Source organism: Mytilus edulis, chromosome 6 (genome assembly GCF_963676685.1).
Source record: "Mytilus edulis chromosome 6, xbMytEdul2.2, whole genome shotgun sequence".
Taxonomy (NCBI): Eukaryota; Metazoa; Mollusca; class Bivalvia; order Mytilida; family Mytilidae; genus Mytilus; species Mytilus edulis.
In genome coordinates this window covers 84709919-84732515 of record NC_092349.1, presented here as the reverse complement: position 1 = coordinate 84732515, position 22597 = coordinate 84709919, and the positions used below count along the sequence as shown (strand labels likewise).

The window sequence follows — 22597 nt, the reverse complement described above, 5'->3', positions numbered from 1 at the left end:
AATAATTGGTTGTAAGAATGTACTTTGCACGTGACTGACGTGAATATTGATCACTTATGATCATCCCCGGCAAAATCTTGTAAGAAGGAAGTAGATGAGATGTGGTATGGTTTTCAATGCGACACTTGCCCGGCCAGTGGCGTAGCTGGGTCATTTTTACGTGTACGCCCGAACCTTGGTGAGGGATATGAGGGGTGTCAACCGCTCAATGTTAAAGCACCTGCTGGTAGTGGGTTCGAAAGGGACGAAGCCCCCAAAAGCTATCGAGAATGAGATACCGTAATGATTCCTGTCAGTAAAAAATCATTGATAGCAACATACTTTTGAATCTAAATGGTTTGTTTGTTTTTGTTAAATCTGGTAATATGTTAACTTATTCATCGTGTAAAACTGGAAGCTAGCCTAATGGTCATTGGTTTTACAGAAAACGTCCAAACCAATATTACTTTTAAATAAGTTTAAATGGTGCCGTGAGTGAGCATACAATACACAAAAGCACCTTTTGATGAACACGAAAAAAAAATATTTCTAAGAGTTGCAACATAAAAAAATTCTGGAACACCTAGGATTTCTTCCCACAAAAAGTGAATCAATTTATCGTTCCTTTAAAGGGATTTAAAAAAATCTAAAATTTTCTTTAAATTTGTTATTTTTTCTTGATCTGGAATATTTCACGACAATCTATGAAGGTTTATAAATTGAGCATGTAAAACAATTAATTGCGTAAAGAAGAGTCCGGCTATCCCGCTGTCTATCAGGAAAGAACAGAAAAATTAACGAAAAAAATACTTTCAAAATTTTAGCTTTAGAAATAAGTAATAGAAAAAAAAAGGCAGTGGCTATTTGACCGGCACCGGTTAAATAGCAAATTATTTGCTATTTGACCGGCACCGGCAAAATAGCAAATTTGCGTTATTTGAATTTGAATTTTTTTATTTAGTAATGTATATACTAATGTGTTCCTCTGTTTCTGCTTCTGCCTGATAATGGCCACAATCAACGAGATGATTATTATGCCAGGACTTAGATGCGCATAAAGACCCCCTCCCCCACCCACCCCAATTTGATACTTCAGTTCAGCTTTGTTAGCGAGGCTTTAAAATACTCGACTGACGGTGCTGATGCTACCCCAGGAGGGAGAACGTTTCAATCCCTGATCGTTCTCGGGGAAAAATGAGTATTTCCTGTAATCACTTCTGGATGCTGGAATTTGGAAACTTTTGTCGTGGATGTTCCTCGACAGTGGTGTTGGTTGAATAAGACGACCTTCCTTAGTTACATCCACTTTATATTCTATTTTATAAAACATGGTTAGTCTAGCGTCTTTTCACCTTTTTCCCATGCAGAGATGTCCATTCCAGGTGCTCACTCACTTTGCTGACACTTGAGTGATTATGGTGTTTGTTGGACACATATCTTGCTGCTCGTCTCTGGATCTATTTCTGTTTTAAAGTATGGGTACCATACTGGACTTCCGTACTCTATTAATGAATACTGGTGTTACGTTCGCATTTCTCCAGTCATTTGGTACATCCCCAGTTTCTATTGATGATTGAAAATGATTGTAAGGATTGGGGCTATTTCTGTGGCCAGTTCGTTGAGTTGTTTGGGTTTTATATTATCTGGTCCAGCTGCTGTATTTGGATTTATTTTTTTCAGAGGTTTGAGTATACCATTTTCTGTGATGTTGAGTTCCTCTGCTAAGGGATATTGACCTGGCATATTGCATCTGGATTTAAACTCTTATTCATTATATGTGTCCTTGGTGGAAAAGGCAGATTGGAATTGCTTGTTTAGAATGGTTGCGTGGTCTACAGGGTGTGTGTGTAGTTTACCTTCACTGCGAAATGGTGCAACTCCATTGCTTTTTGTTTTCTGATGTTTGATGTATGTCCAGAAACGTTTCATACTACTATATTGGTTGTTTTCCTCCTAAGGTGTTACGATGTTCTCATTGTAATTCCAATATGAACAACGGAGCTCTCTTTGTACCATTCTCTTTGTTTCTTTAAGTTTGGATGTTATTGTAAGATCAGCAGAATTTTTATGTTTTTTGTAAAATCTGTCACGGCGTTTTATTAGTTTGGGTACTGATGGTGTGAGCCAAGGCAGGCTGCCTTTTTGTTTTGCGGTTTTGTGCGGGATGTGATTTGCCACACTCTGGTTTAAGTTGGTCTTAAAGACTAACCAGAGCTGCTCGGTTGAACTGCAGTTTGCAGCTAGTTCTCTGATCTTTTGGTGGTGTTTTCATGCTTTTAATTAATATTATTAAGTTATAAATTATTTATTTATATGAACATCTTCAATATTTTATTTTTGATTGTACTGTATTTTTAATGCTTGATATTGTGATAAAATGATTTTAATTATCATTATTAAGCTTTTTATTCCCTACTAACATGACTAATCACATCAATAAACAATTTTATTCAGTGCCGGCTAAATAGCAAATTTGTTATTATGCCGGTGCCGGTCAAATAGCAAATTTGCTATTTAGCCGGTGCCGGTCAAATAGCCACTGCCAAAAAAAAAAAAGCTTCTTCGACATTTTCATAAAATTCGATGAATGTTCGACAAGTAGTTAATGTAATTGAGAAATAACAAAATGTAAGCCCAAACTGCGACCACATATTAATTGCAGAAAGAAATACATTTTGTCCTTAAAATGTGGGAAAATTAAAGATACAATTGCATTATTATATTGCTCTGAATACTCTTTTGTTCACAGTTTCTGTCCAACTTTCGTAAAATTTCACGGAAAGTCATTCAAAAGACTTTATCCACATTCGGAACCTAAATGTTGACGCCGCTTTGTCTCGCTTTTGGGACATAAATCACTGGTTCGACAAAAATACAAACAGCATATCGAATCTGAGCAGGTGGTAAATTGCTTTAAATATAAGAAAAGGACGTAGAATTCATAGTAGATTCAGACTTTTACCAAAGATTCGAACAAATATATTAAATGATCTATTTGAGTAAATTTAGTCCCATTTTATTCAAAATTACAATCCACTGAAAAAAGAAGCACAAGGCTGATGTTCTTTTGACCAGTTTTTCTTATTCTATGTCGAATATTTGTTTTATTTTTAAAATTCAAGTGTACGTAAACGTAGCTACGCGCATGCCGGCAGTTACCAAATGGCATAGATGTTAATAAATAAAGTTCACAGTACGGCCTTTAACAATGAAATTAAACTATATCATGTAATTAAAGTCAGTTATTTAAGTAAAAGACATACCAAAATGCTTTGTTGTGTCTAAAAAAAAAACCCACGTAAACAGCACATTATAAATTTCGCATATTCGAAGCGCTTTTGATGATTGTATTCTCATCAGGAACGACCATGGTTAAGAAATTAAAAGCCAAAGCTGTATGATATCAGAAACAGTTGAAGAGCTATATGACCAACAAGGTAATAGGAATAACCATATCCTAGCAGGAAATGTGACAAAACTTGATAAAACTGATATACTGTCCGCTAGACGTAAAACTGGATCTCTTCTTCAGGGCAGGGTATATGTAGGATGTATCATGCCACAACAATCCTTAATCGGATAAAAAGAAAGGATTATAATTGAAAACAATTCTTTATCATCGACATGTTATTTTTGTATTACTTGCTATCATTTTTCTGTTGCTGACCAAGGTATTCATATAAAGCGGAGGTGCACTGGAAAAAGAATATGGTCACTACTTATCAACCATCCAATAGTTCACTGGGGTAAAGCCGATGACCGTAACTGCATTTTAAGAATTAAAAAGATCATACCATAGGGAAAATGTGTACCAAGTTTCAAGTTGATTTAACTTGAAGCTGAACAAACGGACAAACGAACAGACGAACGGACGAACGCACGCACAGACCAGAAAATCATAATGTTCATAAATGGAGCATACAAATAATTAATAAATTAATACATATGAATATTCGGTAATCGAACCAATGTGTATGGTTCCAGAGGAAGCAGATTAAAATCTTAATTTGTCTTAATATATGCAGGCGGAAACCCAGTTGAAATAGAACAAAAGAATCGTAGCTCTTTGTTAGAGAAGGCGATAAATGGTTACTGTAATGTTTACTATAGTAACAAATTTTTTAAAAGTTATTAGAAAAAAATAAAACGACAATTTTCTTCTCAATTACGAAGTGTTTAATTTTAAATACACCATTTGCATAAGTTTTCAATTTATCTATTACATAGTAATGCAGAACAATAAGATATCAAGTCGACGACATGGGATGTAGAAAATGCATAACCTCCGATTTTTTTTTACCACGGACGGAGAACATATCAATCTATTAGCTCAGAAATTTTCGTGTCTGCCCTTCCATTATGTGAATGAAGAAAAAAATCCCAAAAATAGGTAACGATTGTATCGAAAAGAGAAAATCGAGTGCACCTTTTTATGTTAGTTCGTGTTTGAGGTGTATATTTTGTCTTTAAAACGTATAAAGCAAGAGTATTTGATATAGCATCTCGCTTCAGATTCTATCATTTTTATATATCAAAGCTACAGATTGACTTTATAACGTAAAAAAATGACAGTACCAAAAGATGAAATTTATGGGTCAAGTGAAATACCTATCTAATGAATCACAAAAACAGAGTAGGTGTTTTCGAATAGCTTTTTTTTCTAAAAGTACTTGACGAGTCTTTTAATTTGGATGATGAAAATGCATATCTTCGAAAACATATTTTTTTTTGTGTGTGTGTGATAACTAGGGTTTATAATCTCCAACCACTGAACATTTTTTAGCCTGCCCTTCCACGAAATATTTCATCAGATTTTTTTTTAAATGTTTAAGAATTTTCGAAAATTCCACCTGACATCCGATTAGATAATAGTTTTAAGTTGAATCAATGCAGACAAGATCATTAACTGATGCTCATTAGCTAGTAGATACATTTGTCTTTTAAAATACAACTGACATATACGGATCGTCATGGTGCTATGTGGATAAATTTATCGGTTTTCAAGAGCAAAATTGGCAGCGCGACATCGCTACAATGGCTTCCATTTCTACGATTGTGAAAATGAACTGCCTGGCGTAATGGGGAGATAATTTTGACGAAGTAGAATCCTGACTGTATGAATAACATTTCTGTTTATATACAAATTGACAACGTTCCCCTTTGTGATACGCTATTTGTACAAGACTATTTGCTTGAGCTCACCATCACTAGTTAGTCGTATGATATTTTCAAATTATTTTCTGTTATTTTATTTGCACGACAAAATGGAAGACGATATAATATCGATGGGTGTACAGGCATTGGCATTTTTAAAAATGTGTATTTATTATACGTCATTAAAAGGAATCCCTGAAATAAAAAAAAATCTTTTGTCTTGTAGTTGGAGAATGTGCACCGCATTTGTTTTCATTATACTTGTAAGGTGTCATTTTATCGCGCTTTTGTTGCATGTTTTCCTCACTTGTTCATGTGCATGTCATTGTTGCAAATTCATTTTAAAAATTCAACCCTCTACTGTAAAAAAAGATACATATGGTGAACTATGCATTTGAAGCACTTCTTAGTTTCTTCTACTTATAGGATAATACTCTCATATCAATACGTTTATACCAACACCATTAACTTCATTGGATAAAAAAGGTAGTTATATAAATAAGGATATTTCTTAGAAATGACGGTCATCCTTTAAAAGTTACGGTCATCATTTACAAATTACGGTCATCTTAAAACCAATTACGGTCACCCTTGTTATGAATCGCTGATTCTGTTACGGTCATCTGAGCGATTTTTTCAAATCGAAATTCCTGTTTCATGCACTTTTCTCGGTAGTAATTACACGGCCGACACTCGGCTAACCGAGAGATTGGTCGGTTAATCTATATTGAGTATGCGGCTATATGGGCGATTGGTCTGTTAATCGGGTTGGTTATACGTCTGTTAAGAGTAAAACGCACAATTTAATGTTAAACTCTATTAAATATACAGATTTTTGGCATATTATAAGAACCAAATCAAAAAAAGAAAAGTGTCTGACAAAATGATATCTATCATAGAACATTTTCCACCTGTAAAAACATTTCATAGCCTGTTCAGTTTTCAGTAAAACTAAAAGGCGTCGCGCAAGTTTGTAGTATTTTTGCTTATACGCATAGAATTTTTTTTAATAAAAGGCGAAACAAACAATTTTAGATATCATTTAAAGGACACAAAATAGTACTATGGTTCTAAAAAATAAATTGACATTAGTAAATATTTCATAATTATAATATAACGTGAATAATACCACGTTTTAGTGAACATTATGGGAATAAAGTCTGTTAATGGGTTGGACAATTGAAATTGTGTCAGTTAAGAGTTATTTAGCCACGACAATAGTTTTGCTACCTTTATATTTTCCCATTGAAAAAGTTAAAAATGAGATCTTCTTGAGTAAAAAAAAAATGACAATACGGTGCAACAGTATCCTTCTAGTAAAAACATTTTTATTTTGACTGTCTTTGCATTTTATTGAAGGGTGTGTCACTTCAATATAACGTGATATGGATTGGCCGCTGGAATATGCATGAATTTATTATTAACATTTTCAATTAGCCTTAATTTTTGTGTCTGTTCAAAGTAGCACGTTTTCAAATCCGACTGGATGTGTCTTTCTAATACAACACAGGGTACATATTATAAGTTATATGATTCGCTACTGACCCCCTACGGATCCATAGAGGGTTAGAAAAATCCATAGGGGTTGAGGCCGGAGGTCGAGTCCCCTATGCATTTTATTCACCCTCTATGGATTCATAGGGGGTCAGTAGTTAACCGTATAACGAATTTATCGCACGCTAGACTTTTTCTGCTGCGTTTTGTTGAAAAATAAACAATGAAATACAACAACATTATAAGTTATATGGTTCGCTACTGACCCCATACGGATCCATAGAGGGTTAGTAAAATCCATAGGGGGTGTGGCCGGAGGCCGAGTCCCCTATGAATTTTATTCACCCTCTGGATCCGTAGGGGGTCAGTAGTTAATCGTATAACTAATTTTTCGGACGCTGGACTTTTTCTGCGGCGTTTTGTTGAAAAATAAACAATGAAACACAACAACATTAATAGATGACGTCGCCATTAACGCGTCATGAACCCCATATGAAACTTACTACCCCCATACGGTCTCATAGGGGGTCACCACGTGACGGCATTTAACCAATCACAACGTGATAATTCATCTGTGGTCCGATAATAATAAATGACGTCACCATTAACACGTCATGAACCCCCTATGAAATTTACTAACCTCTACGGTCTCATAGGGGTCACCACTTGACGGCGTTAAACCAATCACAACGTGATAATTTATCTGCGGTGCGATAAAACGTGTTGTAGTTCTCATATGCACATGACATTTGTCAGTGGACGTTAAACCTTAATAATTCGTCAGCATCATCCAATTGGTTCTTTTCTTCTATTACTTAATCATTTGTCGTTTACAAATCATTCTAAAGAGGTTAATGGAAAGGAGCGAATGCAGCTACATTTGGTTATCTTAAGGTTTAAATCATTTTATTCCGTTTAGTTACTTTCTACATAAGTGCAGAGGAGAACTGCATGTTAACTTCTAGATTTTATATTGCTGTTCGAATAGGGCCAATACAGAAAATAGCATGAAACAAACTTTATTGGCCCTGTATTGATTACGTTTTTTTTTTAAACAGGGCCAATACAGAAAAAATCGCCATATCAGCCCTGTATTGATAACGGTTTTTGATTTTCTTTTATTAACCAACTAAGTGCATTATTGCCAAAAATGACTGTTTATTATAAACCCGAACTGGGCTTAATACAGAGAAACTGGGCATTAATACAGGGCCATTACAGAAAAACAGGGTAATAACAGAAAAAGAGGGCCATTACAGAAAAACAGGGCCATTACAGAAAAACAGTGTAAATATCAAATATAATAAATTTAACATGGCCGCCGATTTTCAAATATAGGGATCACTGTTCATCCTGTTTTTCAACACATAACTTCTGTCAACTTAATATCTTGGATATTTGGTATATTATAAGCTTTATGATGATGAAGTACAAACATTTTTTTTTCCAAACTAAACTGTCATTAAAAGAGTAGAGTACATCAAGTTGGCAGCAACATATACACTTTTGTTCAGTTGGTTAATAAATGTATTAAGAAATGGGTGTTTTTATAATGGCCTTGTTATATGTCCTAGGTCAGTTATAATGGGCTCGGCGTTGCCTCGGGCCATAACAGACTTCCTGGACCATTATTACAGACCTTGGACATATAACAGGGCCATTATAAAAACACCCATTCATTAATACTATAATAATCATTTAATAAAAGTGTTATGAACTGGTTGTTTCTGTATTAGCACTGGTATATACCAGTGCTAATACAGAAACAGCCAGTTAATAACACTATAGTATTCTTAAACAATTATATTTTTTTCTCTCTTTTTTGAGCAATGCATCACTCTCTACTGTACTTATCTATTATTCTATATTCTGCGTCTCCATCCAGATTCTCGTGTATACCATGAGGGTCCGGATTGGGGGTGTTGTTTATTCCTGTATTCTTTAAATTGTTATGTCACTTTTCTCTACATTTTATTTATCTTACTCATTTTTCTTTCTCTATTCTTTATATTTTAGCATCCCAATATATTTTACATACTTATGTTTAGTTACATTACAACGTTTATCTCTGATTTATATACTGGTTACCAATGTAGATGACAAATTGGTGTCATTCATGACAATTACACAGAATTCACATGATATATGCGACCATTCTTAGATGAAATCAATATTACTTTCATATTACACTTTTTGAAACCATTTTTATCAATTTTCAATTTCCATTGTCTAATTTGTTCATTGTTCATGTGTTGTTTCCGTATATTTTATGTTTCATTGCTCATGTTTGGTTTCCGTATATTTTAGCCGCTCGTCTTGAGCCTACCCATTTGTTCCGATAACACCCCATATTGCAATAAAATTATACTTTTATTACCATTCGTAACTCTTAACAGACCAATTAACAGACCGGGTTTTATACATCCGACCCATTAACAGACCAGGTTTTAAAAGAATATTGATTTATGTCACCAAAATACAGATTTTCGTGTAGATTTTTCACACAATGATATCAATATGGTTAACAAACATAATGCCGGTCTTATTTCGATGTTCAAAATATTGTATGCAAGTAAACTCAACCAACGTGTCATTTTGTGTACATTTTGTGTGTGTAAAATGTGTATAAATTTATTGATGAGTAACCCGCCTTTTCATTTTATAGATCGTGCATCGAAGCTAGAAAAATAATAATTACACCACTGGATTCAGTACATTGAATTGTTTTGTTAGACATGAATAATTTTTATGATAAACATATATTTAAAAAGTTATACAATGAAACATGCTGAACTTTCAATGATTTTCTCGATAACACCTGATTAACAGACTTTAGCCAACCCGATTAACAGACCAACCGCCGATATAGCCGCATACTCAATATAGATTAACCGACCAATCTCTCGGTTAGCCGAGTGTCGGCCGTGAATTAGTGATTTCCGTGTGAATCTTTTATAAATTTACATCGTACCAATGTATGATTAGTAAAGAAAATGATATAGAAACACTTTAACAGACAATACAGATACTGACCTAATTTTTCATCCGACATCTTGGGATGACCGTGAATGCAGTTACGGTCATCAGCTTTACCCCAGTGAATAGTTGTTTGTGACTTAGATATCTCGTTAGCCACATTTTGCATGATTACCTGCTTTGATTATGAGAAATCCGATTGATTGATTGTTGGTTGCTTAAACTTCAAATATTTTATGCATTTTCAGAACTATAATAAACCAACAATAAACACAATGTGTAAGTCATTTTAATAGAGGTCTTAAGTCTTATTTAAATTTTTAAACTGATACTGGAAAAAATGTTGGATAAGGTCACAAAAAAGTAAAATCACAAAAATACTGAAGTCCGAGGAAAATTCAAAACGGAAAGTCCCTAATTAAGCCTTGCATGATACCAACTGACCCCTCAATGAGTTGTTACAAATGTTTTTAACGTGCACAGATCGTGTAACTCACACTAGGCATCCGATTAAACTTCCCATTCTGACAGGACGTGACTTCGTACTACAAGCAAAGTCAAACTGACGTCCACTGTGGCTCAGGGTTTTACTCCAGTAGGTTGACAAATCTGTAGTATATACTTTTATCTGCATTCATCATGGGAGGGGGATAAATCCGAATTATTATTATCATTATTATTTGTTTTCTGTCAGGTAAGCGCGTCTTTTTTTATATTGTGCTTAGGACAGAAAAAAGTTAACTGCATTAAGGAAGAAAGACATCTACATGGTCATCCAAAGTTAAGTGATTCGTAAGTAAATGGAAACTAGAAGTGAAAGTCTCGTGTTAGCCCGTATTGGACGGCCGAAAAGCAATACTATAATTTAAATAAACATTACAACGTTATCAGTATTGCACATGCTGGTTTAATCGTATAAAGACTGATTTTTCCATATAATTTAATAATACCATATTATTTAAGTTTGATTTCATAGTCATATAGAGGAACAAATCAAAATACACATGTAATTAATTTGTTAAGCGTTTTACAAATTTCTTTTCTTGAAAATATCATCTGAACATTTATATCTTTTTATCATAGGCGACAATATTTGCAATGCATCGTTTTGTTCTTTAATGTAAATTAAGTTACTCCCACTCAATAGAACTGTCTGAAATGATTTCAATGAAATATCAGAATTAGTTACAATACTATAAATTTCTATATTATCAGCATACAGGGATGCGACGATTTCTCTGACCTTTGCAACGTTACTCCATTTGCCATTTGTAATCATTAGGACAATTTGTCGTGCTTCAAATGCGCTACACGTACTGTTTAAAAATCCATTTTGTTTCACAAAGCGGAGTAATCTGTGCATTGCTCCATTATCATTACTATCTCGATCAACCGTAAATGCGACCTTCATGAGATCATCTTTACTCTTATATTTTGACCAATCCATTGTAAAAATGTAGTTAGGATTTGTTGAATTGGTTACCAACTCTATGCTGATGTTTGCTGTTGAACCAAATGAGGATAAATAGTCTATAACGTGGCCTAATGCTTCTCTACGTTCGATGAAATCGTCAACTTGTGCATCAAACACAATGATAATTTCAACGTCAGAATACAGAACACAATCTACAATAAGACGCATCACAACGATTAAACCTAGATATGTACACCAAATATTCTTTTGATAACTTTATATTGTTTAAGTTCTGTTCACTTTTAATATGGTCGTAGTTTCAAAAGTTTAACCAATATTCATTTTAACATACTTGTTTCATTGTGTTTCTACCTCTACTGTGGACTTTTATTGTTAATGACTTTTATCTGACCTTAACTTACTTCTTATTATCTTCTCAATTAAACATCTTCATATTATTGAACGTATTTGCATCAAAAAGTTTATCGAGGCAAGAATAAATCATACCCAAAACATGCTCATAAATCTGCTCAAAGCTAGATATGTGCAATATTTACCTTATTTTTGAGATTTGGTATTTGGTATTGATTTTGTAGAACTATGATAAATGTCTTCGACATTTTCATATATGTATGATATTCTAAGTCATTGTTAACATTAGAAGTGATATGATTTTACTTAAAAAAGTAATAGACCGATCGTTTCTTTTCTATAATCAGGTGGTTTTTTTCTAAGTACCTCTGGTTAATAAATCCCTTTTCTGTTATACTGTTTTCAAATCCATTTCGTGCAACAGGGGCGTAGGTCGATGAAAAGACATATTAAACACAACCATACAAACTTTCGGTATTTTGAGCTATACAGTAAATTTTATTTTTCTTGTTTCGTAAGTAGCACGAGTTTAATTCCTGATTATGACTATGGATATTACGAACCGCGAGATGTCAATACATGAATTAGCCCCTTACCTGTACATCCATAGTCAGCAGTGTCCTTCAAAAGTCTGTTGTAAACGTCTTCCTCATGGAGGTATGTAAATGCATGATCTTCATCTGATGCAATGTTTACCAATTCACTATGACCTACAGAGTTACCCATACCCACAGCTGTCAACATCGTTCTTCTGTGAAGTTGTTTGGCCTCATCATAGACTGCATTTCTGTCAGTTGATAATCCATCGTAAAGTAGAATGATATGCTTATTGGCATTAGCACGTGAACCACTTGCTGTGTCAAACAAAATCTATAAAAACGTTAAACCAATTGGTGAATATAAGAAAGAAGAAAGTAGCATTATAGACATATGTTTTCTCCAAGTTTATTGCAGTTTCTTGGTTTGCTTTTGTGTCCTTCGAATTTTAAAAAGAATTAAAACGTGTTAGTACAATGTTGTTTTTCACAGAATTTCCCAAATTCTGTCAAAATTAACATACTACATTTGCATCTTTTATACATAATTCCGCACTTACTACTAGAAATAGATAATTTTACAATTTATAAAACCGTTTTTGCAGTCTTCGTTGTATCCTAATAACAAATTACACCTTAGGATTTTGGTAGGGTGTTGCGCAGCCTTTTGTTTTCATTGAAATCTTTGGTGAACCTGGTTGTTTGTTTGTTGTATATGATTATTTACAGTTTCTTTTCCATAATGAGTTTTTCCCATGTTTTTTTTTCCGCATTTTGCATTGGGATTTATGAGAATCAAACAATCGCTGAAAAGTTTATTTTGTGTGTTGCAGGATATCGGCAATATGTCTAAATTTAAGCATTAAATATGTTTACCTGTACAAATATATAGTACATTCAAGAAATTTGGAAATTTATATAATTAAAATTTGAAACCAAAGTCTCGAACCATATCCCTCGAAATCGTGTGAGTATTTTTGTATGGCTACGAAGATATTATATTACTTTTATAGATGAAACATTGCTCTGGCTCCACCGACAATGCTATTATATAGATACATAGTGCTACTTACCTCTCTCGCTTTCCGTAAAGCATGTACTGTATATGTAGGTCCCTTACCTCGTACAATGGACTGAATGGCAGATTTTAATGAGGACAAATTTTCATGTTTGGAAAAATCGAAAATAACATGTGCATCATAATTATATGTAATGCATGCAACCTTAAAATCGTTTGAACCTATTGGTATCCTTGTAATGATGTTTGTTATAAAAAGTTTTATAGTATCCAAAAAGTTTGCAGCACTTCCTGAAGTATCTATGATAAATAGCAAATCAGCAGAGGGCCTGCAATCTGATAAAAAGAAAAAAACAACTGTATGTATGTCCCTATCAGTAGAGTTTAAGCTATGCTTTTGCAACTTCGGTCATTTAAAAATAAAAGTCCAGCCATGTGTGGTTCATTTAAGCAGACAATGATTTGTAAATCAAACCTTTCCCCCCTCCCGAAAATGCCTCTTTCATATCAGACATATGAAAGTTGTTTTCATTCGTTCCGTCGATTGATAAAGTCTAGCGTCTGATTTCGTCAGATTTTATGAACATCCACCTTTTTCAATTAACCATTGATCTCGGTATTTTTGTTACACATTCATGTAGTAGATTCAACGGTTTTATTATGATCAAAACTTTTGGGCAAACTAATGACCTTAGAGCTTTAAATATACCACTCTGTTTGTCGTTCTTGTTATCTTGTTCAGTTATATAATTAAAAAAAAATATCTGTGCAGAATTACCTTAGAACCAATGAACCTTGTGTACCCATTAATTACCAATGCTTTGAACAATACTAAGAATATATCAAAACTTGTACACCTTTTAAAGAGTTAAACATACCTTTTTCACATGTATTTCCTTCATATCTATCATTACAACGGCATTGTAGATTGTCATCATACATACTGTTGCTGCATATCCCACCATTATCACAAGGCATATTCACACAGTTATCTCTACCTGTAAGGCCATAAACAATTTTGCAGATAACATAATGTTCAAATAGATTAAATCGGTAGTATTTTAAAGGGGGTTACATCTCGTAAACCGTTAACGAACCAAGGTAATAAACAGAATCTGAGGAATGCGAATGAACTTCAAAAGTAGCGAGACCTAATTTGTCGACAGGTTTAGCGTCGCTAGTAATGTATGCATCACACACCGTGCGAAAGCACACTCAGTAAAAATGTCACTATCGGGAATAGCGCTACTGGCACGGCCAATGTTAAGACTATGATAAGGTGATATTGGCAGAGAGATACGAGTTCCAAAAATAACAAATGAATTCAATATTATAAGGGTGCAAAGCCTGAGCTAAAACTGTACTGCAATATTGATCGATTTGAAATTGTTTAAAAATATTTCATTTAATACGTTAGTCGGCACGGAAAATAACAAAATAAAAAACCAACCCAAAAGCAATCCGTCAAATATGTACAACAACAATAAAACACATGATCGATCAACATATCTTAATTATATTTCTTAAATTCACAAAAAACATATGGTGTATATAAGTTTGTAAATACATGATATCCGAGTACTTTTGTGCTAATCTATAATACACTCGATACATTTGTAAAAAAAAAATCCGCCTTTTGTACGCATAAAATCAATTACTGACAACCATTTAATGGCAGCAACTATAATAATAGTCTTATTTCGAATCCATAAAAAAACAATATAACATATGAGCGTGACATTCACGATTAACCTTCACTTGATTATAACCAAAAAGGAAAATGTTTGAAAACAAAATCCACAGACAGCAATGATAATTAGATGCACTTAGGCAGCAACCATTTGATTTTCTGGGGGGGGGGACTATGTTTTTTTTTGGAAAAAAAAGTTTGTTTCCAGTTTTTGAAGAAAAAAATAATTTGTTTTTGATTCTGAGAAAAAAAATTTGTTTGTTTCACCCTCAGCTGCCACTATATGTAATGCTAAAATTGAAAGAAAAAAATTGTTTTCGACTTGTCGCCAAAAAAATAGATTGTTTTTCGCCGCATGCGGAAAAAAAAATTTGTCCAGAAAAAATGACCATAGCCCCCCCACCCCCCCCCCCCCCCAGAAAATCAAATGGTTGCTGCCTTATTACTAACCTATTTGGCAGACCACTGATAGTTTCGTTTCACAATCTACATCATTCCAGTCCTTTCCATATGTTACTCCACAGTCTTCATTAGATTCATGGTCGTTAGGTTCCCCTTTAAATACAACATTTTATATACTTATATAGCTCACGAACATGCAGCGCTCCTTAAAGCACTGTTACTAACTCCTGTTAAAAAGTTTAAACATTACGTGACCGGAAATTTTGTTTAAATCGTATAATTTTAACTGGTATCTTTAACAACAAATGTACGGAAACTTGTATCGAGTGTTCAATCTGTTCCAACAAAGTCCGTCTAAATGTGGACAAAACAAAGCCCTTGATCAAATTATCAAGGACAAAGAGAGTCCTGTGACTTAACTTGAAGTTGCATAACTGATGTTAAAAAATCATTCACCAAAGAAAGCAGGGTCCAAATGTTTATTAATGACGCGCTTTTTTCTGCATAAGATACATTAGTGACAGTCTCGTTCAAATAGGTGAACGCCTCGAAAATCACGAGGACTGAAAGCCAAAAATTTGGAAACGTGGGCAGACTTAATCGTTGTCAATCAATTGAATTTAAACGGGACAATTATTAACGAAATATTTCATGAGACTAGATCAAATTTTCGGACAAAGAAATCAATAATTTTAAATTCAGTTAGAATAACATGAAAGATGAAAAAAAAAACAAAAAAAAAACACATGCGCCTACTTTATGAAATGTGAACAAATTGAGATTACATAAGTTATATATAACTTCTAACATTTGATTGATTATTAAAAGAAATAACCGCTTATAATGCTTGGCATACCTACAAAATATTTCCTTAAAAATGATCGATAACATTTAGTATCAAAGTCATTAAAATTGTCGGATGCTGTTCGTAAATTAGTAGTAGTCAAGGATTTTAACCAATGTCCAATGGTAATAATTTGATTTTAATTAATACAGTCGATGTTTGCTCAACCTTAAAAGAAGAACATAGAAATGAAATGAACACTCCCATAATAAAAGTTCACTCTGAAAGATTTATTTTAAAAAAGGGACGAAAGATACCAGAGGGATAGTCAAACTCATAAACCGAAAATAAACTGACAACGCCTGGCTAAAAATGAAAGAGGACAAACAGACAAATAATAGTACACAAGAAACAACATAGAAAACTAAAAAATAAGCAACACGAACCCCGACCAAGTGATGTGCCCTGCGCAAACAATATTCTTTGACGCATATATTTCCAGAACAACCAAAGTTTCTTTCAGAAGAAAACCAAATGATTTAGAAATATTGAGCCTGATTTAAGATACATTATTTGCTTTCGTTGTCGAAAATTATAAAATTGATTATTCAGACATTAATCAGAGTTCAACTTTTAATTACTTAATTGGAAAGTCACGCTGTTATGAATTTTGTTTGTAGACATGAAAGGTCCGACCTATGCTGTATATTATCATCTAATTGTGAAAAAAAAAACTTAGAACTTTCGTTTCGGACTAAATGCAAAAAGTCACTATAAATTTTTTGTATGCATCTTTTTGATGTATTGTTTTTTACGAGATCACATAAATATCAAGTACACTATAAATCATAAAGTGTTCTGTTCAGCTGCTTTTAGAAGTAATCGCAAGTCTTCGATTCATCCGTTTTGTCTCTGGATATGGACATACGTTTAGAGTTTGTGTTGAAACACCAGGCATGCAATTTACCTTGTTAACGATCATATTTGTCGAACTTGTCTTTTAAGAGACCTTAAATTGACGTATTTCATCAAACTAAATTGTTCACCTATGTTTACTTTTTTATTCTGTGAATGTATAAAAAAAAAATTAGACGCACTGAATTGAACTCTTAAAAGTACCTGCTCTCCATGCAGCTTGGGATGTAGTTAAATAGCTCCCATCTAACCATTCCCAACGTCCCTCCACACTTCTATCATTTACACCGATCCACGTTGTAGATAGACCATTTCTGAAATGTAATTCAATGAATGAAAATTTCGGATTGCTGTTTTGTGCTACAACGAGAAGCCAAGCACTCAAAATCTCTTGAAAAAATTGCTTTGCGTTGAAAAAAAAAATACATAGTTAATGCGGTTAAATGAGGTATATAAAAACTTTTTGTTTCACTGGACAGAAGAAAAAAAACTAGAAGTTTTCTTGACTTTTTTCATTTTAGTAATTTTGTAACAGAACGTAAGAAGAATATAATTGAAATTATTGAAAATGTGATACGCAAAATGTTTAACTGAAAATAAATGAAACGTTCACTGGAATTTGATGCGACTGTCATGCACGTGAGAGGTTTAGTTAGCTATAAAACCAGGTTCAATCCACCATTTTCCAGATAAGAAAATTCCTGTACCAAGTCATGAATAAGATTGTTGTTATTCATTCGTTTAATGTGTTTGAGTTTTTGATTGTGCCATTTGATTAGGGACTTTCCGTTTTGAAATTTCCTCGGAGTTCAGTATTTTTGTGATTTGACAGAAAGCACGAGATAGTGTTCGCAATAAGAAATATTCAAAACAAGCCAAATCTATCCAAGACATACTATTACTGATGGAGTTGAAATTTTTCTGTATAATTTCTTTATTTATAAACGAGCAATTTTAGAGAGTTCCTTATAAATCATTTTAATACATAAATACAGACTACGGAGCTGGTTATACCCTTATGGACTGATGGTCCATCAGTAGAGGTATCAACACTGTGTTGCCAACATGAACATTTCATGCGTCCGAAGCACTTTTCACTTTAAATATTTTTTCTGTGTGCGTTTGTCCAATGAGAATAAACGTTTACTTGTAAAAAAAAGAAGGAAAATCACGAAAATACTGAACTCAGAGGAAAATCAAATGACAAAACACATAAAAAATCGAATGGACAACAACTGTCATATTCCTGACTTGGTACAGACATTTTCAAATGTAGAAAATGGTGGACTGAACCTGGTTTTATAACGCTAAACCTCTCAAGTAAGGATTAAGACATGTCTATTATTTAACTTTCTTTACTTAATAACAATAAATAAGAAACATGAGTTGAATGAACGCTAACATTGAATATACCTGTGCATAAATAAGTAAACCCAATCCATCATATCTCGTTTCGGAGAGAATAATGCGAAACCTTTTTTGTCACATTCGTCTCGGGCGTCTTTCCATGACATTTGCATCGGTGCTCCTCCACTGTCTCTTATTATTGTGTAATTTATGCTTTTATATTCTCTCCAAACTGCATGCAGTTCAGCTGAAAATATATGTAGCTCATCTTTCTAAAACTAGCATAATCTCGGTTCTTTTTGTGAAGAGAAAATTGAGCTTTTGATAATATTTTGTTACAATAATTTTGTTACATAGTTGTTGCATCCAAAAGGTGCAAGTTAGCTGTATGTTGTCTTTTGCAAGGCACTATCTATTTATATCCAGATATCGATTTCTAGTAAAGTAGTTCGTTGCAGGGGCCTAGGTGGCCGAGTGGTCTAGGTAGTTACAACTGTAATCACTAGCTTATCAACACTGAGATTGTGAGTTCGAACCCCGCTCGTTTTGATGAACTGCTGAAATTTACCCCAAGGAACTTATTTTAAATAAATCAAATGTATACGGTAATAACTGCCCTTTCCTGGATTTAGATATTTCGGTTTTAAACGGGAAACTCCACACTAAAATTTACGACAAAAGGGACGATTTTTCGTTCCCTATTGTTAATTTTCCATTTTTAGATGGTGATATTCCTTTGGCACCATCTAACGGTGTTTATATTTCACAGCTCGTTCGCTATGCCTGTGTCTGTTGTGACGTTTTTTTTTATTTTAAAGAACGCAATCTATGTATTACTGGTAAATTATTAAACCAGGGATATCGTTGCCATAAATAACTTAAAACCTTTACTAAATTTTTCGATAGATATTAAGATTTGGTTTTGAAGTTTGGTTGTACCTGTAGAAAATATATTTCAAACGGAAAGCACATCCTCATTTTTACGGAAATGTTGTTAACCGTGCCTGGAAATTTAGAAAAGATCCTTGTAAACTTATCGCTCCTTTAAATAACTTATTCTAAAAGGTTACCAATTCAACACTGTAAAAAGATCATTGAATATTGTTTTATTGGTATAAATATTGATTTTGTTATCAGTAAATTAAAAGCAAACTAAATATTACTAGTATGTTATATACATATACACATTAATGGATCTACAATCTGTCGATACCTGAAACTTGGCATTGCACAAGGTCATGTTTTTTTCTGACTGTTTATGACGTCTTTACACTAAATCCATTGGATGTTGGATGTGTACGGATTGATAGTTTAGTCTTAGCTGCAGGATTTTTGTATTAGTTGTTGTTGGCTTTGAACTAGCTGTCAGATAACTGCGAGTACTCTCAGATCTGTTCCTAGTGTCTTTTTGTTGTCGGGATGTACAAGTACCCGGCCACGTCCACTTGTATTTTTGTTCATCTGATGAGTTCAGCCTTTTTCAACTGATTTTTATAGTTCGTTCTTATGTTGTACTGTTATACCACTGTCCCAGGTTAGGGGAGTGTTGGGATCCCGCTAACATGTTTAACCCCGCCACATCATGTATGTATGTGCCTGTCCCAAGTCTGGAGCCTGTAATTCAGTGGTTGTCGTTTGTTTTATGTGTTACACATTTGTTTTTCGCTATTTTTGTTATATAAGTAAGGCCGTTAGTTTTCTCGTTTGAATTGTTTTACATTGTCATATCGGGGCCTTTTATAGCTGACTATGCGGTATGGGCTTTGCTCATTGTTGATGGGCCGTACGGTGACCTATAGTTGTTAAAGTCTGTTTCATTTTTGGTCTCTTGTGGACAGTTGTCTCATTGGCAATCATACCAAATCTTCTTTTTTATATTTACTCCAACATGATCAAATCTAAAGAAATACTCGAAGATTTGATAGCTATAAAATTTATATCATTTGAACTCACACATAACCGACTATTTGAGATTTTTAAAGCAACGTCTTACACTGCTATTTTTATATCTTATAACTTATATCGATATTTTTGTAATTTTACTTTTTTCTTAAAATATATGACCCCTTATTTGCTTTATTTGATTATAGCTTATTATATTTTTTTGGTATATATAAACACATACCAGTTATGGTTAACAGGACTAACTGCGTGAAGAAGAACATCGCCAATCAACTGTACCTAAAACTAATAAAAAATAAATGATGTGAAAGAGGGGCGAAATTACTAGAGGAACAGTCAAACTTATAAATCGAAAACAAACTGACAACGCCATGGCTAAAAAAAAAGACAAACAGACACAAGAAACATAGAAAAATAAAGACTGAGCAAAACGATGATCGGTTAAAAAGGACGTATCACTTGACATGTCTGCACATTTAATTTAAGTTGACGCAGGCCTTAATGCATATTGACGTGTTTTCAAGAATATAATTTAATAAAACAACTTTATCTTCCTTCACTTACTCTTATCACACAAGTAATGAAAACATGACAATAGTGGTGCACAGGACGAAAAAATCTGCTGAAAAATGTTTCTGTTCTAACACTGTACATTCAGCTTTGTATAAAATGGTCCAACTCCGAAGTGATGACATAATACAGAAAGAGAAAGGGAAGTATAACCCGGACGATATCGTTATATGGAGTTTGTAAAATGACCAAATATAAATAAATAAAATTGATTACCTGATCAACATTTTTTATATTATATTTCAAAAGTATTAAAGACAAAAGAAAGTATTTACCTACATGCAAATGACATACAATAGCTCCGTTCTTGTAAACAAAAATTTAATCAACATTACATTACTTCCTCATTGTAAAGTAACTACTGTTTTGTAGATATTTGAAAACGGAATTCACAAAAAATCAATATGATAAAACCACTATCGTCTTACCTTTTGATCTTTAAACAATTTGTGGTTGCAGTATGCGACGTGACTAACATCCTTGAATAGAATAAAGCTTTCTTTATATGTCACACGACTATACCTTCATTTACAATATATTCTGTTCCTAAGCTCGGTGTATTTGTGTAAGGTAGAAGAGTTTGGACAATAGTTATCAAAGGTACCAGGATTATAATTTAGTAAGCCAGACGCGCGATACGCGCGTTTCGTCTACATAAGACTCATCAGTGACGCTCATATCGAAATATTTATAAAGCCAAACAATACAAAGTTGAAGAGCATTGAGGATCCAAAATTCCAAAAAGTTGTGCCAAATATGGCTAAGGTAATCTATGCCTGGAATAAGGAAATCCTTAGTTTTTTTTCGAAAAATTCAGTTTTGTAAACAGGAAACTTATAAAATGACCGCATAATTCATCTTCATGTCAACACCGAAATGTTGACTACTAGGCTGGTGACACCCTCGGGGACGAAACGTCCACCAGCAGTGGCATCGACCCAGTGGTTTAAATAGTTATCAAAGGTGCCAGGATTATAATTTAGTACGCCAGACGCGCGTTTCGTCTACATACGACTCATCAGTGACGCTCATATCGTTTACGTTTAATAGAAATTAATAATACAAATTAGATTAATGGTACATATTAAATGCTGTTATTATCTGAAATTGTACTGAGATGATTTGAACACACGACAGCTTTTATTCTTAATATCCGTAAAAAGTTAATACAGATGTTGTCAGTTACAGGAATAATCTTTGAAGGCCTTTCACCTTCTTAAAATTAACAAGCTTTTTAAAATGTCAATGTGTTGTAATGTTATTAGTCCAGTGGCGGATCCAGAGAGGGGCGTAGAGGGCGTACGCCCCCCCTTTTGCTGGCACTTTTCTTTTGTCTTTTTTTATTTGTAAAATGATTAAACAGACTAGAATTTGTGAATTTTTCCATATCTCGTGTATTTAATATTTTTGCGACAATTCTTTACTTATAAAGATATTTTTCGCTCGTATTTACTGTAATATATTATTAATTATGTCAATGTCATGTGATTCACCACGGTGGAGTTGACCAGCACGTCGAAAAAACGTCACTCAGTCATTTTGAAATTCAAATAACAGTAACACGTTGAGCACTTAGGCTGAGGATGACAAGCATGACGCCTTCAAAGCAACAAAGTATTGGGCAAGAACGTATTGACTTAATTCTATTTCACAATTCCACCCAACAGAAAGTAATACTCTATTACACTCTCATGAAAAAAAATGTTCAACAGCAATATTATTTACCTACGAAAACATGTTTAACCCCAAACGCCCCAGCCCATTAATAACTGCTGAATAGTGATCCCTAGTCAGTAAGCTCTAGATATAGATTTAAAGTCTAAGGTACAGACCATTTGATTTTAGGGGGCAGTCTAAGATATTTTAGAGAAAAAATTCAGACCCTGATTTTTGCCTTAAACAAAAATTCAGGCCGTATCTGGATTGAAAACAATAATCTTGTCTACTTTTTTGGTAGTAGGAAAAAATATTTTCAACAGAATTATTTGGCATTAAAATGAACATAATGAATAAAAAACGGGCGTAATTTTTTTTGGGGGGCTGC

The 22597-nt window shown here is 33.6% G+C and overlaps 1 protein-coding gene across 4 annotated transcripts; it reads right to left on the bottom strand.

Moving 5' to 3' along the window:
• Positions 1-10571: 10571 nt before the first annotated feature.
• LOC139528716 (collagen alpha-5(VI) chain-like) lies at positions 10572-20930 on the bottom strand. 4 transcript variants are annotated; one of them, XM_071324847.1, is made up of 9 exons: positions 20829-20930; positions 20207-20268; positions 18148-18328; positions 16939-17048; positions 15084-15188; positions 13822-13941; positions 12999-13279; positions 11986-12259; positions 10572-11229 (listed from the first exon to the last, which is right to left on the bottom strand). In XM_071324847.1, the coding sequence occupies exons 2-9, from the start codon at positions 20244-20246 to the stop codon at positions 10631-10633; spliced, it is 1710 nt and encodes a 569-aa protein (XP_071180948.1). In that variant the 5' UTR covers positions 20247-20268; positions 20829-20930; the 3' UTR covers positions 10572-10630. The 4 variants fall into 4 exon arrangements, with proteins under 4 accessions (XP_071180948.1, XP_071180949.1, XP_071180947.1 ...); XM_071324848.1 differs by having other exon boundaries at positions 20207-20262; positions 20833-20923; XM_071324846.1 differs by having other exon boundaries at positions 20833-20922.
• Between the last annotated feature and the right edge of the window lie 1667 nt (positions 20931-22597).